Here is a 17,691-nt window from a genome sequence, read left to right as displayed (position 1 = left end):
ACTTTACCCCATAGCCTCAGCTTTACCCTCTGGAGAGGCTTTTCTTTCTTTTTCCAGGCAGATTGTTACTTTTTTTTTTTTCTTTACTTCCACTGCTTCTTCTCCATACCTTCGTTAGAACAGTTACCCCAGTACGCAGAAAATGTTTTCATGTTTATCTCCCCTTCTAATTGTAAACCCCTTAAAGCAAGGACTTATCTTTGTATCTAGCACAGAGTCTAGACACACAGCAGGTGCTCAGTATAAATGAGTTGGAAAGATGAATAAATCGAATGAATCAGAAAATAGAGGAAAACAGGGGAACTGATTTAGTGGCTGCCAGCCTCAAAGAACTGTAACAAGACCAACTTGCCCAACTGTAGCTAACAATTCTAGTTCTCTGGAACTGGCACCATTCCTTCTGTACCATATCTGTCTTCTCTCTGCCTCTCAGAATGAGATTAATATAATACAGATGTGCTACCTAAACTACGCTGCCATAAATATGCACATATAGTGTGTATTATCATATATTAAGGAGATGGTGTAGTAGGGATTGAATTTTGGCTCTGGAATCAGATCGCCTAGGTTCAAATTCTAGCTCTGCCACTTACTAAGTGTGAGATCCTGAGCAAGTGACTCTCTCTCTCTGAACCTCAGGTTCCTCCTCTGGAAAATGAGACTGATTATAGTACCCATCTCATAAAGTTGTTGTTACTACTGCATGAGATAAAGTGTGTAAAGCACTCAAGTTAGTACCTGGAACATCATCAAATATACTATAAAACGGTCACATGAGGTCTCATGTTATATGCATATGTGGTGCATGTGGCATATGTACTTTCACATAAACCAATGATTCTCAACAAGGTCAATTTTGGCCCCCAAGAGGACCTTTGGCAATGCCTGGAGACATTTTGGGTTGTCACCACTTGGAGAGTGCCACTGGTATCTAGTGGGGCAGGCCAAGGATGCTGCTTAACACTCCAAAGAACTATCAGGACCCAAAATGTCAATAGTGTAGAGATCGAGAAACCCTAATATAACTATGTCTACTGAAATATATTTCATAGGGTACATTCACAAGGTATACATACACATATTATCATGTGGACATGTTCTATGCATACATAGTCTAGATACCTACACACGTCCAGATATCACTATAGCATATACCTAGAATAGCATTTGGTCATATGCCATACATATGGATTTGGTTCACAATATATACATGCCAAAGGCAATCTGACATACTGGAAAGAATGCTGAATCTCAGAAAAACCGATATAGTCACAGGCTCTATTCATTTCATCCTCTCAGCTTTATGAGGTTATGATTCCAATTTTACACAAAACCTAGCTCAAGGTCATGAAACTGGTGATCAAGGACGACTCCACAAGAACAGGAACTGGGTGTTTATCTTATTCACCAGTATACTCCCACCATCCCAATAATGCCTAGGCTTTCAGTAAACAGTAAACGTTTGTGAAGTGACGGGGCGGAGAGCAGGACCCAGATCTATCTCCAGCACTGTGCACTTAACCAGCCCACCGCCCTACCTTAACAGAAACACTGCAGTCGAGTCCCTACTCGAGTAACCCAGGGCCCTAGGAGAGGCGGGTTCACCTAGGTCTAAGTGTACCTATCTGTAAAGTGAGGACGACACAAAGCAACTCCGCCTACAGCTAGAGCTAGCGGTCAAATGCGGCAAAAAGAGGCAAACGCCTCCGCACAGCGCAGATTTCTCGGACAATTAGGAGACCTAGCGGAACCGGGGACCCTTGGCCGTCATCTTCAGTGGGCCAAGCAAGGCCTCTCGGGTAGGTTAACTCGGGCCTGGGAGCAAACGCACCTACCGGCTTGACTGATAGGTAGTACCCACACTGCCCGCAACGTCTCCCCTTCCCGACACCGTCTAGAGGAGCTCAGGCTCACCTCCACGCTGCTACGCCAGTCACGCGGCCGCCACCCCAGCCAATCGGAGCGCACGGTGGTCTGCGCATGCGTGCCCCCGTGGGTCAGCGACGGCGGCCGGGAGGCGGAAGTGGAGGTGGTTGTGGCTCTGAGGGTTGCGCGAGGAGCTGCTGCTGCTGAGGCGGCGACAGCCGCGCTGAGGTGGTGGCGGCGCTCCTCGCCCTGGCTGCTCGGCCTCTCGGCTCGCCTCCCAGCCTCGCCCGAGCCCGCCGGGGCCCGCGCCGGCCAGCGCCTGCCCTATGAGTGTGTCACTGGTTGTTATCCGACTGGAGCTCGCAGAACACTCGCCCGTTCCCGCCGGCTTCGGCTTCTGCGCCGCGGGTGAGTCCCGCGGCCTCGCCGCCTTCCCTGTAGCCCGTGCCTGGACCCCAGGGGCAGCCCGTCTTCCCGAGGTACGGGCTCGGGGAAAGGCCGCGGCGAGCGCTGTTACCTCAGGAAGAAGCTGAGAAGTGGTTGGTTCCCTCTCATTCCATCTTTCCTTAAGAGGCCTTCCCTGGTGTCATCTCTGGGAAGACATTCCCGGTCCCTCCCTCCTGGTACCTTTCCACGGGCACTCTGTTTACACCTGGCGCGTCGCCTCCCCGCTCTGGGTTATAGTGGAGTTTTGTAAGTTGCCTTCCTCTGGGCTTTATGAGTGCAGGGACTAGAAACCCAGGGACGCTGACGATCCCTGGGTAAATTAAATCGTTCTTTTTGAAAAAAAAAAAAAAAAAAATTTGGCTCTTGGTAACAACAGTAATAAATGTAATTAACATTCGTATACTTTCTATACCCCAGCACTGTACTTGTGTGCATTATCTTCTTTATCTTAACAATTCTATTAGGTTAGATGGGTGGATGCCCCTTTTTACAAATTGGGAAACTGAAGCCCAGTGATTGAATGACTTGCCCATGATTCTCTGTAAGTGGTGAAACTGGGATTCTAACGTAGCAAGCTGAACTTGAGAGTCTGAGCTCTTCCTTACCAGCCACACAACCTCCTTAGGTGGGGACTGCAACTAGATTGTTCTTGGATCTCAAACAATTACCTAACAATAACGTCTTTCATTCAAGAAGTACTTATTGAATGCTCACTGTCTGCGGGAGCTTTAGTTGTTTGCAGAATCAGACATGGTTCCTGCTTTAATGGCACCAGCAGTTAATTGGGGAAGATAGATGAATTAATTACAGAATAAATGCAGAATTACAACTGTGATAAGTGCCGTGAAGGCAGGGAAGAAACAGTGTGGAGAACTATTACAAGAGGATCTGTTTGGTTTGGGGAGGAAAATGGACAAGTAAGGATGGTATGGTTGGAGACTTTCCTGAGTATGTGAATTTTAGAGCTGCAAATTAAAGATTAAATATGATCTAATGAGTTATGAGCATTTTTCAAAGGCTAAAAGTTATTTCTGAGTTCTGAAAGTCAACCAAATCTACATTAGCCACATATACACTTCTTCATGGGTCAGCCATTGATTCATTTAATCATTAGTCTGTATATCCTTAAAGAGCTTCCAGTGTGTGCTAGGCACTATGGTGTAAGTGATGGGCAAAACAGGCCTGGTCCCTGCCCTGACAGAACTTATGTTAAGAATATTTCAGTCAAGTCTCCAAATTCCTTTTTCATTTTTATGTGTTTCATTGATTTAAGACAGTAATCATAGATTTTTGTAATATGATTCATAGCATTAGGCTAACAAATTAGGGTAGTTTAAGGTAATTACCCTAAAAGTTTTTGAAAGTTTTGTTCATTAATGATAATGACTTGATACCTTCATTTTGCACTCAATGCACAGTTGCAGTTTACCCGGTGTTACAAAAAGGTTAGTTCACCTGGGTATAATCACTGTCAAATCTTTTTCGAGCTCTTGCTCTCATTGATTTGCCTTAAAGGGAGTCATTTCACTAGAACAACCTTGCATTTCTGAACTTATTGCACTGGATGTTTATTGACTGCTGGGCACTGCAGGAGCCCCAGAGGTGAGTGAGATGGACACCGCAAAGGCATCTTAACATTTTGGAGGAAGGCAGCAGAGAGAAAAGTGAAACCTATCAATGGATACATTGAGAGTGGAGAGGTGCCTGTTTTATTATCAGGTATTAATTATTCATGTGTTCTTTAGCCGGGGAAATGTCGGATGAGGAGATCAAGAAGAAGACACTAGCTTCAGCTGTAGCCTGTTTAGAAGGGAAGTCACCAGGGGAGAAGGCAGCAATCATACATCAGCATCTTGGTCGTCGAGAAATGACAGATATGATCATAGAGACCATGAAGTCCAACACAGGTATGCTTTTAAAATCCTAGACTCTTCTTTTGTAATGTAAGCCTCTGATTGCCTGTTATACACGTGTTGGTCAATGAATCTGCAGTTTTGACCTCTAGCATGCTTTTATCTTTCATTGACTGCCTAACATGAGATTTCAGCTTCTCCAAATATTTCTTCTAAATTAATCTTAACAAGCTGGGTTGACAACTCTATTCAGTGAGTTGCCACCTAGGTCAGTGGCAGATCACGAATGAATACAGAAAAGCATGTTGTGTCTCCCTCTGCTCTGCCAGCTCACTCCAATCAGGGGAGTGGTCAGAACTGGTAGGTTTGGTGTTCAAACTTAATAGCCCTAAACATTTGTCCTACTTAGGAGACATCTGTTTTTATTATGGTACTGCCAAAGTTAAGAGCCATCCTTGAGTTTCTGAGGGTGTTAATGAGATTTTTATTGGGCAGAGAGAAGCACTTTCAAGTTGAGATGCCCCCAAAATGCAGCTGTTCTGTGAATATAGTTCTTAATGCAACACATTACAATTTTTCTCTCAAAGTTTATTCTTCTGACTCAAACTTTTAATCTGATTAGAATCCTTCAACATATTTCCTATCAGTTTATAATTGCTAACTTTTGATTTGTGAAAGATGAGCTGGAAGCTACAGTGGAAGAAAGAAAGTCTTCAGAAGCATCCCCCACTGCACAGAGAAGTAAAGATCAAAGTAAAGAAAGTGTAAATGCTGCTCCCGATTCTCCATCCAAACAGCTTCCAGACCAGATTTCATTCTTCAGTGGAAATCCATCAGTTGAAATAGTCCATGGTATTATGCATCTATACAAGACAAAGTAAGAAAAATCTTCTTCCTTTTGAGTTGGTTTATTTTTTGCCTTAGGGCTGTGAAAAATCTCTTGCACTAAAGGGAAGTGAATATTTTAAGATTTAAAAAGATAGTACTTTCATATATTGTGTGTTAGAAATTCTTAGATATTTGACATTTGGTTAATCTTGTAGATTGGGTTAAAGCTTCTCCTTATAAAGGAAACATGTAGATACACTTCCTAGGAAAAAATTTCCTGAGAAGGTAGGCATGCAAGATGATTGGAAAACTGAACATCGATGCAGTCTCTCATCCCCACCAAATCTTTATGAAAGCAGCTGCTAAAAACTTATTTAATGGATTGCAATTTCATCACCTCCTTTTACCCTTTTCTGTGGTCCAAGCAAAGCTTGCTGGAGGCCAAAGGCCAAAGGAAAAGAAGCATTTGGCTAGATAATCTCTAAGATGGGCCATCAGCTCCTGGCATAATTGGTAGCTGATCTCTTTAAAGACTCTCCTTGTCCTAACTTATTTGCTAAGTTCCCAGTGGGAAACAGTGAATACTCAGCCATTTGGATCACAGCCATTGAAGTGAGTTTGCAGCTTTTCAAAAGTATATTGCATTGTGGGAGGTTTTTCTTTCCCCTCTATTCCAGCTATTCCAACCCAGCAACACTTTCTGTAACCTTCGGAGTCACATCCTCATGGTTTAGAATTCTTTTTTCTCTTCCAGACCCTGCGGGATTATAGTTAAGAGTTGTGCTTCTAAGTTATATAATGAGAGATTATTATTTAAATACTAATGAGAATAAAACACAAACTACAGTTTCGCTTCATGCTGATTTATAATCATAACAAGCCTTTAACTGAAGATTAAAAATTTCAGTGGTGGGTGCAATATAGAGCTTTTCTAAGTTTACCTTAAACTCTATCACAGATATGTTTAAGGGATTCTGCAAATACCCATGTATATTTTCAGGTAAAATAATAATAAGCTATTTAAATTGATATGTGAAGTATTACAAGTTTTATTTTTTCCTATTTTCTTAGACATAAAAGTTGTCTAGTGTTGTCTGAACTAACTATACCTCATCTATTCAAGACAGTCTAATTATTGTCTTATTAGTAAGATGACCTCCTTAAAAGAAGATGTGAGGCGCAGTGCCATGCTGTGTATTCTCACAGTCCCTGCTACAATGACCAGTCATGACCTTATGAAGTTTGTCGCCCCATTTAACGAAGTAATTGAACAAATGAAAATCATCAGAGACTCTACTCCAAATCAATATATGGTGCTGATAAAGTTTAGTGCACAGGTAAAAGTTAAGATATTAAAAATCTCTTTGCCACAGAAACTGTGTTTTTGAAATTGTATGATACTAGCTGTGTGTAATTTGCAACATTCTGCACTTAAGATTCTTGATAATACGTATCTTCTCAGATATTGTTGTAATTCTAGAAGTATTCTAAATTTATTAACAGACACACGATTCTAATTCATACCCATACTTTTTAATAAATCTGATTGGGTATGAAATCTAGGGTTGTGTTTATTTGTTTGTTTATCCAGTAGTAACTACTCCAGTAGAGCAATAGTTTCCCAAACTTTTTAAATTGACACTAAATTATTATTCACCATTATAACCCTATGCCCCTGTTGTTTTCATTCTCTTTTTAAAAGATGTTCTTTGGCACATTTTAGAAAATGAGATCCATTTTTTTTTTAAATTTTGGTGATCAAAGGGATTTTTGTGACATTCTTTGAAGTATTATAGATGCTTTAGAGTTCTGATTGTATATTACTGCAGTAGAGAGACAGAAACACTGAAAGAATGGTAATTTTTCCATTTTTAAAAGTACTTGAGCATTATAATAGGTACTTTTGGATAGAAGAAGGTTTTGCCATCCAATTCATTTCACTTTTTGCATTAAACAACATTTTTCATGTGTCTTAGTTCTAAAGATGTTAGATATTTTTCTTGGTTTTATATGTTCATTCTTATGAGTATGCATATTTTTTAATAGCTTGTTATATTTGTCCATTCATTAGGTTTTGAAATGCAGCTTTGTCAAAAGTTACTTCTTTCTCACCTCACTGATAAACAGCCTTTCCGAATTAGCCCCAGATAAGTAGGCAGTTTCAACTGGCAGATTGACAAAAATGGGTGTGCCTGTAGGATCATTTCCATTGCCTCTGACTGGTTACCGAGGTTTGTGGGTGAAAGAGAGCCCATGACACAAGGCCCACTTGTCATTTCCTCTTTCCTTGTTATAGAAATCTAGAGTTGACAGCAGTAGCAGCCATTTATTTGCCATGGGGAGGAAATTAGGAGAAGTGAGAGTTGGATTATAGGTGTACCTGTTCTGTGGCCCATAGAAAGAGAACCCTAAGTGTGAAGTTCCGTGTACAAGAGCTTGCACAATTGTTATAGTTGGCCTTTCAAAGCCCCCCACCATTGAAGGAGACATTTAAAATGTGTTTCAACTATCCTGGAGACTTAGACTTCACAAGTTGACCCTAAGAACAGAAAAACACTTAAAACAACTGCATTTACTGACTGTCAAGAGACCCTCTAGGATCACTGAAGAGCTTTGCAAATAATCGGCAAGTGGCACATGTAACAGTACGAATAGCGATGATAATATGCAACCTTTATTGACTGCTTGTTCTGTACCGCTCACGTGCATTATCTCACTTACTCTTCACTATAACCCTAAGAAATAGACAAGTACTGTTGTTTTCCCTCTTTTACAAATGGAGAAACTGACGACAGAGAAAGGTTGGTGATTTGCCCAGGGTTACACAGCTTCAAGTAAGTGACTGAGCTGGGACTGAGCCCTAGGGCATACCCCTCTTCCAGTAGGAATGGGAGGAAAGTGTGGGGAAGATAGTCACAGTTTGCAAAAAAAATTGTGTAATAGCAATATTTTAGTTATAGCTTCTACTTAAAAATTAATGGCAATCAAGTAACAGGAAAAGTCACAGAAAGAGAAGGAAAAAAAGTTTAAGAACATATTAGACTTGTTAAGTTGTCTGAAGTCTAATAAACCCACAAACTTCTCTATAGCAAGTTTTTCGTAGTATGCAGATAATGCTGTGGAAATTTTCTGTTACTGTTAATGGATTTTTCTCTGTATGTCTGTTACTGTTTCTCCACCTCTGTCTTTTGACCAAGTGCAGGTTGCTCAAGTTGACTGATGTTTTCTGAGACTTTCAAACAGCTTGCTGCATGCTCTTTCCCATGATCCCCATGGGGAACCCTTGACCTTGGTATCATGAGTTGTATTTATTGCTAATGCTGGATTAGGGTCTGAGGTTCATTCTGTCAGGGACTTTTTGAGGCCTAAAAACACCCTCCTGGTATGACTTGACATTAAATTAATATTAGGCCCTAATGAGAATAATAGACTTAATAGTTTTTGTTGAACATTTATTAAATGCAAGAGCTGTTATAAATGCTTTTCATGTATTAGCTCCTCGCTTGCTCTCAACAATGCCATGAGGTAGATGTCATTAAGTTTCTTTTATAGTTCAGGAAACAAACATGGATAAGTCACTACCCAAAGCTACACAGCTAATAAATGTCAGAGTTAGGATTCAAACCCAAGCAGCCTGACTCCATAGCTTAGGTAGCCAACTATATTCTTATTCCTTTACTTTTCTCACCAGAGAATTTTTATTAACTAATAAGCCTTCCCTATATCTTTTGTACTCTCTTGAATTTCCTTTGGCCTCAGCTTTATGCTGGAGGGGTGTGCTTACAAGATTGAAATGTGACCTTTAGGAAACTTAGTCTTTGGTTAAGGAATTCGTAATTCATCAGGACATAAGAAGGCAGGAGGGGGTTCAATTTTGTACTTCTTCGGGACAAAACAGGAGAGATTATTTCTCAGTAGACTGCGTTGGCTCATTTTCACTTGCATGATTAGCACAGCCAAGGAGACCCCTCTTTTGAGAAGTAAAAATGTGTTCTCAACACTATAGTCGATCATCATGACAGTAAAGGAATCTTGATTATAGTGGATTTTTCTTTTTCTTGAGTTTATCCTGAGAAGAGAATAATAAGAACAAGGACTAGGGGGAAAAAAGCTGGGTTTCTTTCAATTTGGGGCTCCTGCAAATGCAAGCATTTTAAATAAAAGAGTTGTTTCATCTATGTTTTTTGCTGTTAACTTCAGGCTTTTGTTTTGTGTATTGCAGTGGGGGTTGAAGTAGGAAGCATATATATTTTGTTCTCTATTCTTATCCCAGTGCATAGCACAGTGCCTGGCACATGCTGGGTGCTTAGTAAATATCTGAACAAGTGCAGCTACATTTCCAATACCAAGATTTAAAGAAGAAATCAATGTGTTCAAAAAGTACGTTTCTCTGGTATAAACAACTCTAAGAAAGGAATAATTTATCTGATGTTGAGTAGATTTTATCACATGCCCAGTATCATAAACCTTTTCCCTTCCTCTGAGGTGGCCTAGTCGCTTAGCATTTACCAAACTGGAGGTCTGAGGAGGGGACTACCTTTTCTCATTCAGCTGGCGCAGCTGCAGCCAGCTCTTGATGGTGCTTGAGGCCCTGAGGAGCTGACCTGTAGCCCTCGCTTCCAGGCAGTCTCTTCCCTCATTTGCTCAGTGTGCTGTTTACTCATCCATAAGCATTTCAAGAAAAAGTCATTGCTCTTAAAGAAGAAGGAAGCCATTTTAGGTCTCCTCTTCTTAGTATTAAAGAGATGTATTATTCAAGAATTAGCTTTTAACATTTTAAAGTTAAATTGTGCTGTACCCAGTACATAGGTTGTTTGCTGAAAGAAAGCCCCTCTCTACATATAACTACATTCAAAATTGGTCATTCTCACTGTTTAGCTCAGTTGGTCATATTAAGAAAGCATAAATAATCAAGAATCCACACTTGAATTACATCATTGGAGTGAAATTAAAAGTTGCTGAAAAGCTTACAAGCATTTGCTGTAAGATTCCATACTCTGTGTGGGTAGACAGGCAGGACTGTTTTTGCCTGGTATAGACTGGAATCTCTTCCGAGAGGTTGACAGTGTGGCATTTCCTTTTGCAGAACACCCTTCCTCCCCCAAGCAGCTTGTCTACATTGGTAGGGCCAAAGCACACAACTTCCTATGCTTCCTATTGCTAATGACTATGTGGGAGTGAGGTCCAGAAAAGCCTTGACCTCTCAGATGCATCGAAAAATTGCTAAATTTATTCAATTTTTTTTTTAATGCCTACAGCACCTGGTATTCCTAACTGGTCTCCCATCCAAGTACTAACCAGGCCCGACCCTGCTTAGCTTCCGAGATCAGACGAGATCAGGCATGTTCAGGGTGGCATGGCCGTAGATGAAAAATTGCTAAATTTAAAAACTGAAATCATCTGTTTGTTACTTTCTACTAAGGCTAGACTAGAAGATTTGATTAACTTGTGTCCATATTCACAAATGACATGTGCCTTTGGAACTTTGCCTGAAGGGGACTGTTTCTTCTGATTCCATCTATCTTCTACTCCCAGGGACTATTAGTATTTTAAAGGCTGATTCATGTTGATCTTGGCTAAGAGTTTTGCTTTTGGTATTACACACTAGGTTGCTGAAAATCTCCTAATGGGATCTTTATCTATCATATATTATTGTTATTTGGTTTATTGAAGAGATGGAGTTGGCTTTTCACTCTAAACCAGTTCCACTGGTCCTTTATTTTTGTCTGACATAGATGCTGACATTTTTTAAAAAGACTATTCCCTAATAACTGTCAGTTATGATTTGGTTCCAGGTTTTGCAAAAATAAGTGTTTACTTCCAGCAGCTGTGAAAGTGCTGACTGGAGGAAAAAAAATACTGATATCAAGGGAAATGTTGACCGTTGCTGGTTGAATATTAAAACTGTACTAGTTATCAGCTTATTGCATTTCAGTAGCTTCTGTTAGTTCAAATGAAACTGTCGTGTATCAGGAAACAGTAGAGATGAAGGATATTGACCTGCAGAGTTAGATTAGCCTATGAACCTGCTTCCTGCTTCCATAGATGTTACTTTTGGTGGCTGCTTTCTCTCCTAAGTATAAGATTTAAAAGCTGATGAAGAGAATAATTGAGCTTTGTAATCTTGAATACAAAGCATGTTTTCAGGATATCTCTCTTAATTTTTTCCTTTTCCTCATTGGTGTACCCAGGCCGATGCAGATAGTTTTTATATGGCATGCAATGGTCGCCAGTTCAACTCAATAGAAGATGATGTTTGCCAGCTGGTCTATGTGGAAAGGGCTGAAGTACTAAAATCTGAAGATGTAAGTGTGACTAAGTCTTACATTTGCTATAAATATATCCCAGTGTATAAAATTGAATGTTAGGATATCTGTGGAAATGTCGAGTATGGGCCAATCCATAGAGACAAAGTAGGTTAGTGGTTGCCAGGGGCTGCGGGGGAGAGAGTTGTAGAGTAACTAATGAGGATAAGGTTTCTTTTTAGAGTGATAGAATTGTTCTAGAATTAGAGTGGTGATGGTTGCTCAAACTTGTCAGTATACTGAAAAAATTTTTTTAAAGCCCCACAGAATTGTACACTTTAAAATGGTAAATTTTATCTCAAATTTTTTAAATTGTCCAAAAATGTAAAAAAAGGATATTATCTCTCTTACTGAAGTTGAGTGTTCATCTATTCCAGATCAATGACATATCGCCTGAAGCCTAAAAGAAGTGTTTTTGTTTTAAGTATCAACTCTCAAACCCTATCCTAATTGTTTCTATTTTGAGAGCAGTTTGTAATTGCTCTGAGCTACCACCCACCTTGGGAACCTTTCTTAAAATGTGTGCTCACTTGCATCGTTTTATAAAGTAGTGGATTCACCTCTGTTATCTTTTTAAGACTTCCTTTCTTTTAAAGTAGACCTAAAAGGCTTTATACCTTGAAATCAGCTTGATGGAAGTAAGTTCTGATTGGATTTCTGTTATGTTAGGTAAAATAAAAATCGATGTGATAAAATCAGGCTTCCTTTCTGCTAGGCCTCAGTTTTATAGATTGTCTTCTCTAAATGAACATGGCTTCTTCAGAGATTTCCTGTAAATGTCTACCCTTTAGGGACCATAGATTAATGTAATTTTTCTCCGCATGTCCTTATGTGTGTGCCTCCCCACGTTTGCCTCAATAACTCCTGCCCATCTTATAGCCAGCGGGGCTCAGGTCAAACATCACTGTCTGAGGGGTGCCCTTCTTGACCACCTAAAACATTATGTCCCACATTTCACACCTTGTTATAGCTTCCCATACTTTGCTTTTCATAGTACTCATGACTAGTGATAATTACACATTTTTTTTAACTTGATTTTTGTCTCTACTAGAGTCTGAACTTTATGAGAGCAGGGACTGACCTTGTTTTTTGTTTTTTGTTTATTTTTTTTTGACTAACTGAATCTGTTTTCACTCACCATCATTCCATACCTAGAATAGCATCTGGCACACATACCAAGGACTCGATAAGTATGTGTTAAACGAATATGTAAATAAAATCAGTGTTGTTGATACTATTATCACGTAGTAGAAAGTGTTAAGTTTTAATTTACTCTGTGGAAAAACTATTCAGATACATTCTTATTCTGTCGCTTTGATTCACTTGTGTTGTGTTATAGCCATAGACCTTTAGAGTTACAGCTAGGAGTCTGGTAATGTTTTAGATTCCCTGTTAGGTTTTGGCAGTAGTCTCCTTTCCTAGTATGTCAGCTCTGTGAGGGCAGGGATCTTTGCTTTGTTCATCTCCACATCCTTAGTGCCTAGCATGGTGCTGGCAATATAGGAGGTGCTTGATCAGTATTTGTTGAATGAATTAAAATCTTACCAATTTAAATTATTTGCACAGAGCAGTAATGTTGAGAACATTCTGCCAGGAGTCAAAAAGAAATAGGAAAAGTATTATTTTTTAGAAAAAATAGAACTGGTGGTGAAGACTGAGGCTTATGCAAGGTGTTTCACTATAGGGCGCCAGCCTCCCCGTGATGGACCTGACCGAGCTCCCCAAGTGCACAGTGTGTCTGGAGCGCATGGACGAGTCTGTGAATGGCATCCTCACCACGTTATGTAACCACAGCTTCCACAGCCAGTGTCTGCAGCGCTGGGACGACACGACGTAAGTGCAGTGCCTCATCTCCCGCCCTTTCAAAGCCCACTCTTATCCTTTCCCAAAATTAAAAATAGCCACCACCAAAAATGAATTATTGCAGATATTTGGCACCACAAGAGTAATGAGGTCACGTGCAAGGGCTTTCTATTTTTCTTCTTCACATTCCTTAGTACACATGGGAATGAGCATTCTAGACCAACCCCTTTTTAGTGTGCTGATTTTGAATTCTTGTAGAATTTCACAAAGTAGCATGAGTTATTATTTCCTTCCAAGAGTCAGAGAATGAAGAAAAAGAAAAAAAGTGAAGCTTAGCTTTAAAGCTGTTTAAAGCACTAAAATGAAATCTAGGTCTGAACTCTCATTTATCACCTGCACCAATGTCTGCCATTTACTTTCGCTTTCTTATCCACTGGCCTATAGCAATCTAACATTTTAGATTTATCACATTGTTAATAAATCTGATAAATGTTGGTGGCTCAGTGGCCAGTTGTAATAGCAGTCACTAAGCATGAAGTGCACACACACCTACAGTGTCCTGTTTCCCAGTGCAACAGAGTCCTTACTTGTAGGGCGACATTGTACAGATAAAGAACTGAGATGTAACCTGTACCTCTTTTTTTTAATCAAGGGTTGTTGCTCCCTTTGCAAACCGCACCATGGGACTTAGCTAGAAAGGTAGATCAGACGCTGGCCTTGTGGGTTTCCCAGTACAGAGTGGAAGACGCAGAACCAAATAAACACAATTAAATGTGAAGTCACAGCCATTAACAGGTGTTATAAAGGAGCAGTATTCAGCATCGTGACTGGAGAACTCGGGCCCTGACACAGCCAGGGCTGTCTGAGAAGTGGCATCTGATAGAGGATGTGTAGGAGTTAGCCACATGAAGAGGGTGACCAGGGAGAAGGCAGCATGGGAGGAGGTGTGTACATGGGAAGAGGAAGATCACGTTCCAAGGCCCAGAAGTTAGGAAGGGTGAAAGTCTATAGGAAGCTGTTCTCCATCCTCAAGTGACCAGAAGAAGAATGCTAGCTTTCACACAGCAGGGACCTTGTCTGATTTGTCCACTGCTGTGCCCCTTACACTTAGCAGGAGACCTGGTACATTATAGGAGCTTGGAACATTATAGGAGCTTGGGGAAAAAAATATATATATATACATATATATATATTTTTTTAGGCAAGGCAATCCTTGGTTGACCTCACAGATTGCAAAGACCTTGTCAGGTTACAATCCCTTATTTTTTATTTTTCACGCCTACAGCACCTGGTCTTCCTGAGTGGTCTCCCAACCAAGCCCGATCCTGCTTAGCTTCCAAGATCAGATGGGATCGGGCTTGTTCAGGGTGGCATGGCCGTAGCTGAAAATATTTTTGAGCAAATAAATAAACCCTGAGTTTTCCAATAGCTTGTTTAGCTGGAAAAGAATCTTGCCCCAATCCTATAGAGACCTCAGTCAATTCTGTGTTATTATTGGAGAATTGTCCAGGTTTAAATTTACTTGGAATAAAGCCACACTGAGATGTGTGCATTTCGTAAACTGTTTATCTGTATCTTGTGTCCATCTGTACACCATGTAAGTTCTGGACACTTTGTTCCCTGCCACTCCAATTTTACTTTCAGTACAGGTTCTACTGTCATAGAACTATAGCATTTTAAAGTGGAAGTTTCCTCAATGACCACCTTGTCCAACCTCTTCGTTTTACAAGGCAAATATCAGCATGCTGAAAGTGTCATGGCCAGAGAATGCCAGAACTGGGGCTAGAATTCAACCTTCTAAATGGGGTATGAGGCCTGGCAGGTGCCTTCAGTATACATGTGGTTTCTTCAGCAAATGGGTTTTGAATTCTTAATATATGCATAGTACAGTGCTGGGTGCTGATGTGAGAGACTCAGACAGAACCTCCTTAGGGAAGTTCAGTCTGAAGTCAGGGACTTCACACATACACAGGAAAGCATGCAATTCTGGGTAGTGATTGGAGGAAAGAGAGATGACTCCCGCTCCAGGATGGTCAGGAAGGGCTGTGTGGAGGAGGTAGCATTGGTACCAGGTCTTGAAGGATGGTTTTTTACATGGAGATGTCAGGAAAGGACATTCTGGGAGGGTTTCCCCAAATATCTTTTCAGGAAAATAAGATAACAACTTAAAATTATTTTCGAAAGGGAAGGCAGGATAAATTTAATAGACTTAATTTTTTTTTTAATAGATGAGATGGCGTATCATAGAGTGCTAGTTGTGTTAGTACAAATAAGTTTATTTTTGAAATGTTTTTTCTCTTTATTCTCAGGATACTTACATTGCAGAAAAATCATTCTGCCACAATGTAGAAAATTACATTTCAGAATTAGTTTGTTGTTTTCTCATCAAACCATGACTGCAGCTGCCACACAGATTAAAGGGATAACGGAGAGCTAGATTCTGCCTTTGACATGATGCCTGCCATTTACCACCTGCCATTTTATTTCTTCAAGTTTGTCTTCTGCCTTCTCTTTTGATACGAAAGAAAGAGACAGACTGAATTCTTCAGCTTTCCCTTAGGAAATACAGACAGACTCTACCTGTGACAAGAACTTGTTCTTCCTGCTAATCTTCTTTTCTTGGTTTTATTTACTCAGTTGGGTGGAAAACTGATACTAGTTGTATCTTAAACATTCTTTCTTGGTGCCAGTTTATTTAGTGTCAACTATAACTCACTTTCTATCATTTTTGCCCACCTGACACAAATATTCTTGACTGATACTTAACTCAGTTACTTTGTCTTGGGTATAATTGAAAAGGGTTAACGAGTTTTTTCAATGCCCCCTTTTTTTTCCATCTTTATTGGGTTTAATTGACAGAAACTATATGTATTTAAGGCATATGACCCAGTATGCACACTGTGAAATATTCACCATAACCAGCCAATCAACATATCCATCACTTCATACCTTTGCCATTCCCTTTTTTTCTTCTTTTTTTTTTTCCCCTCTGTGGTGAGAACACCGAAGATCTACCCTCTTAGCAAATTTAAGTACATAGTACAATATTGTCAACTGTTGTCACATTGATGTAATCCAACTCTGCAGAACTTATCTTGCATGACTGAAGCTTTGTACCTGATTTTTACCTCCTGCCAAACACTGGTAACCACCTTTCTACTCTGTGTATCTATGATTTTGGCTTCAGTACCATTTTTATTGGCTTTTTATAAATCAGAACTTGAGTACTCACAGAGTACCAGTGTCTTCTTACATGTAATGTCCATTTTATGGAAAAATGTCATGTGCATTTCAGGAACTACATTAACATCTTTTTTTTTCTAATTTGGTGAAATTTACTACAGATTTTAGCTCTAAGTTTTAGGAACAAACTAAAGGGACAGGGCACATTTTAAGTGATTTAAACCTTTGGAAAGTAGGGTTAAGGTAGGTTGTTTAAAGTAAAAATACTTTATGGATAACCAGACATGAAACAAAATTAATAACTTGTTCAAGTTCCTAATTCTAACCTGTTGATATTCTTTGATTATGTAAGCTTTAGATGGGAGAGTAGGAAAAGGTATGAAGCAGATCAAAATTTCTCCCTTTTCCTCTGCTTTATCAAGATTCTGTATTTTCTTATTTTATTTGAGAATAGCTCAAAAGTGTTTTTGTCTTTTGAGTGATATTTTTAGTTATGATAAAAGTATATGAGAGGGAGGATTTAAAATTCAGGTTTTGACTTTTGGGTTGTGTAACAGCTGTCTTTCATATTTAATCTGTACCATCATTTTTTGGTGTTCTGGATAGGTGCCCCGTTTGCCGATACTGTCAAACTCCAGAGCCAGTTGAAGAAAATAAGTGTTTTGAGTGTGGTGTTCAAGAAGTAAGTAATGGGTGTTGGGAAAGAATATTGAACACGGTTTTAACTGTCTGTGGTTTTCTTCTGTCCCGCGTGGCTTAAATTCTTATAAATTCTTTTTTGAAACTGATTTTTTTTTTTTTGGTCTAGCATCAGGCAAGAAATATAACTACAAAAGTTATTTGACTCTTAAGCAAAAGACTTTATGCTCTAATTCTTTGTTCTTTGAAACAGCCTAGTCTTTTATTGATAAATTATGAGGTTTTTTTCTTGCTGTTTACCTAGAGTTCCATAAAAATCAGAGTGAGAAAATGACCGGTAAATGCATCCTTGCTTGTTGGGTTTTAAACATATTTATTCAAAACTCCAGTAGAAACCACTCTAAATTTTATTCTTTGTCAGCTCCCTTCCCACCCCAAATTGGACAGGGCATGGATTTTTATATAACTAATTAAGATCAAACCTTCTTCTTGGCAGAACCTTTGGATTTGTTTAATATGTGGCCACATAGGATGTGGACGATATGTAAGTCGACATGCTTATAAGCACTTTGAGGAAACCCAGCACACGTATGCCATGCAGCTCACCAACCATCGGGTCTGGGACTATGCTGGAGGTGAACACCGCCCTAATTCTAATTTCGGTTCATTCTATGCGAAAATTCCTCTTTCAGAACCTCCACTTTCTCTCATAGCTTGAAATCTTCCTGACAGCTGTGGCAAGCGCAAGCCCTGTAGGGCACTCTTTC

General features: G+C 39.8%; 2 protein-coding genes and 1 non-coding gene across 6 annotated transcripts in view; 1 reads left to right on the top strand and 2 right to left on the bottom strand.

Moving 5' to 3' along the window:
- ACAD10 (acyl-CoA dehydrogenase family member 10) overlaps window positions 1–1,999 on the bottom strand; it is a 40,485-nt gene extending 38,486 nt beyond the window's left edge. Inside the window, 1 exon segment of the mRNA XM_025045542.1 lies at window positions 1,915–1,999. Coding sequence (XP_024901310.1) covers window positions 1,915–1,982 — 68 coding nt within the window. The 5' untranslated portion in view covers window positions 1,983–1,999.
- Window positions 2,000–2,053: 54 nt separating this feature from the next.
- Window positions 2,054–17,691, top strand: part of BRAP (BRCA1 associated protein) — a 38,294-nt gene continuing 22,656 nt past the window's right edge. For 2 of the 4 annotated variants that reach the window (XR_003045802.1, XM_015587979.2), the window contains exons 1-8: window positions 2,142–2,274; window positions 4,059–4,220; window positions 4,845–5,043; window positions 6,142–6,331; window positions 11,186–11,299; window positions 12,984–13,132; window positions 16,892–16,967; window positions 17,421–17,559. Coding sequence is in view for 3 of the 4 variants with exons in the window: in XM_015587979.2 (XP_015443465.1) it covers window positions 2,193–2,274; window positions 4,059–4,220; window positions 4,845–5,043; window positions 6,142–6,331; window positions 11,186–11,299; window positions 12,984–13,132; window positions 16,892–16,967; window positions 17,421–17,559 (1,111 nt within the window). In the remaining variant the exon portion in view is untranslated. Of the gene's footprint in view, window positions 2,346–4,058; window positions 4,221–4,844; window positions 5,044–6,141; window positions 6,332–11,185; window positions 11,300–12,983; window positions 13,133–16,891; window positions 16,968–17,420; window positions 17,560–17,691 lie in introns of all 4 variants that reach the window. The other 2 variants (XM_006910034.3, XM_015587978.2) reach the window with 2 other exon arrangements.
- On the bottom strand, window positions 10,244–10,362 carry LOC112478423. Its single transcript, XR_003045824.1, has one exon. It is a non-coding gene; the product is annotated as a 5S ribosomal RNA (ribosomal RNA).

The sequence above is a fragment of the Pteropus alecto genome, unplaced genomic scaffold (assembly GCF_000325575.1).
Source record: "Pteropus alecto unplaced genomic scaffold, ASM32557v1 scaffold213, whole genome shotgun sequence".
Lineage (NCBI taxonomy): Eukaryota > Metazoa > Chordata > Mammalia > Chiroptera > Pteropodidae > Pteropus > Pteropus alecto.
The sequence above is the reverse complement of the archived record's forward strand: the minus strand, read 5'-3'. Positions and strand labels throughout refer to the sequence as shown.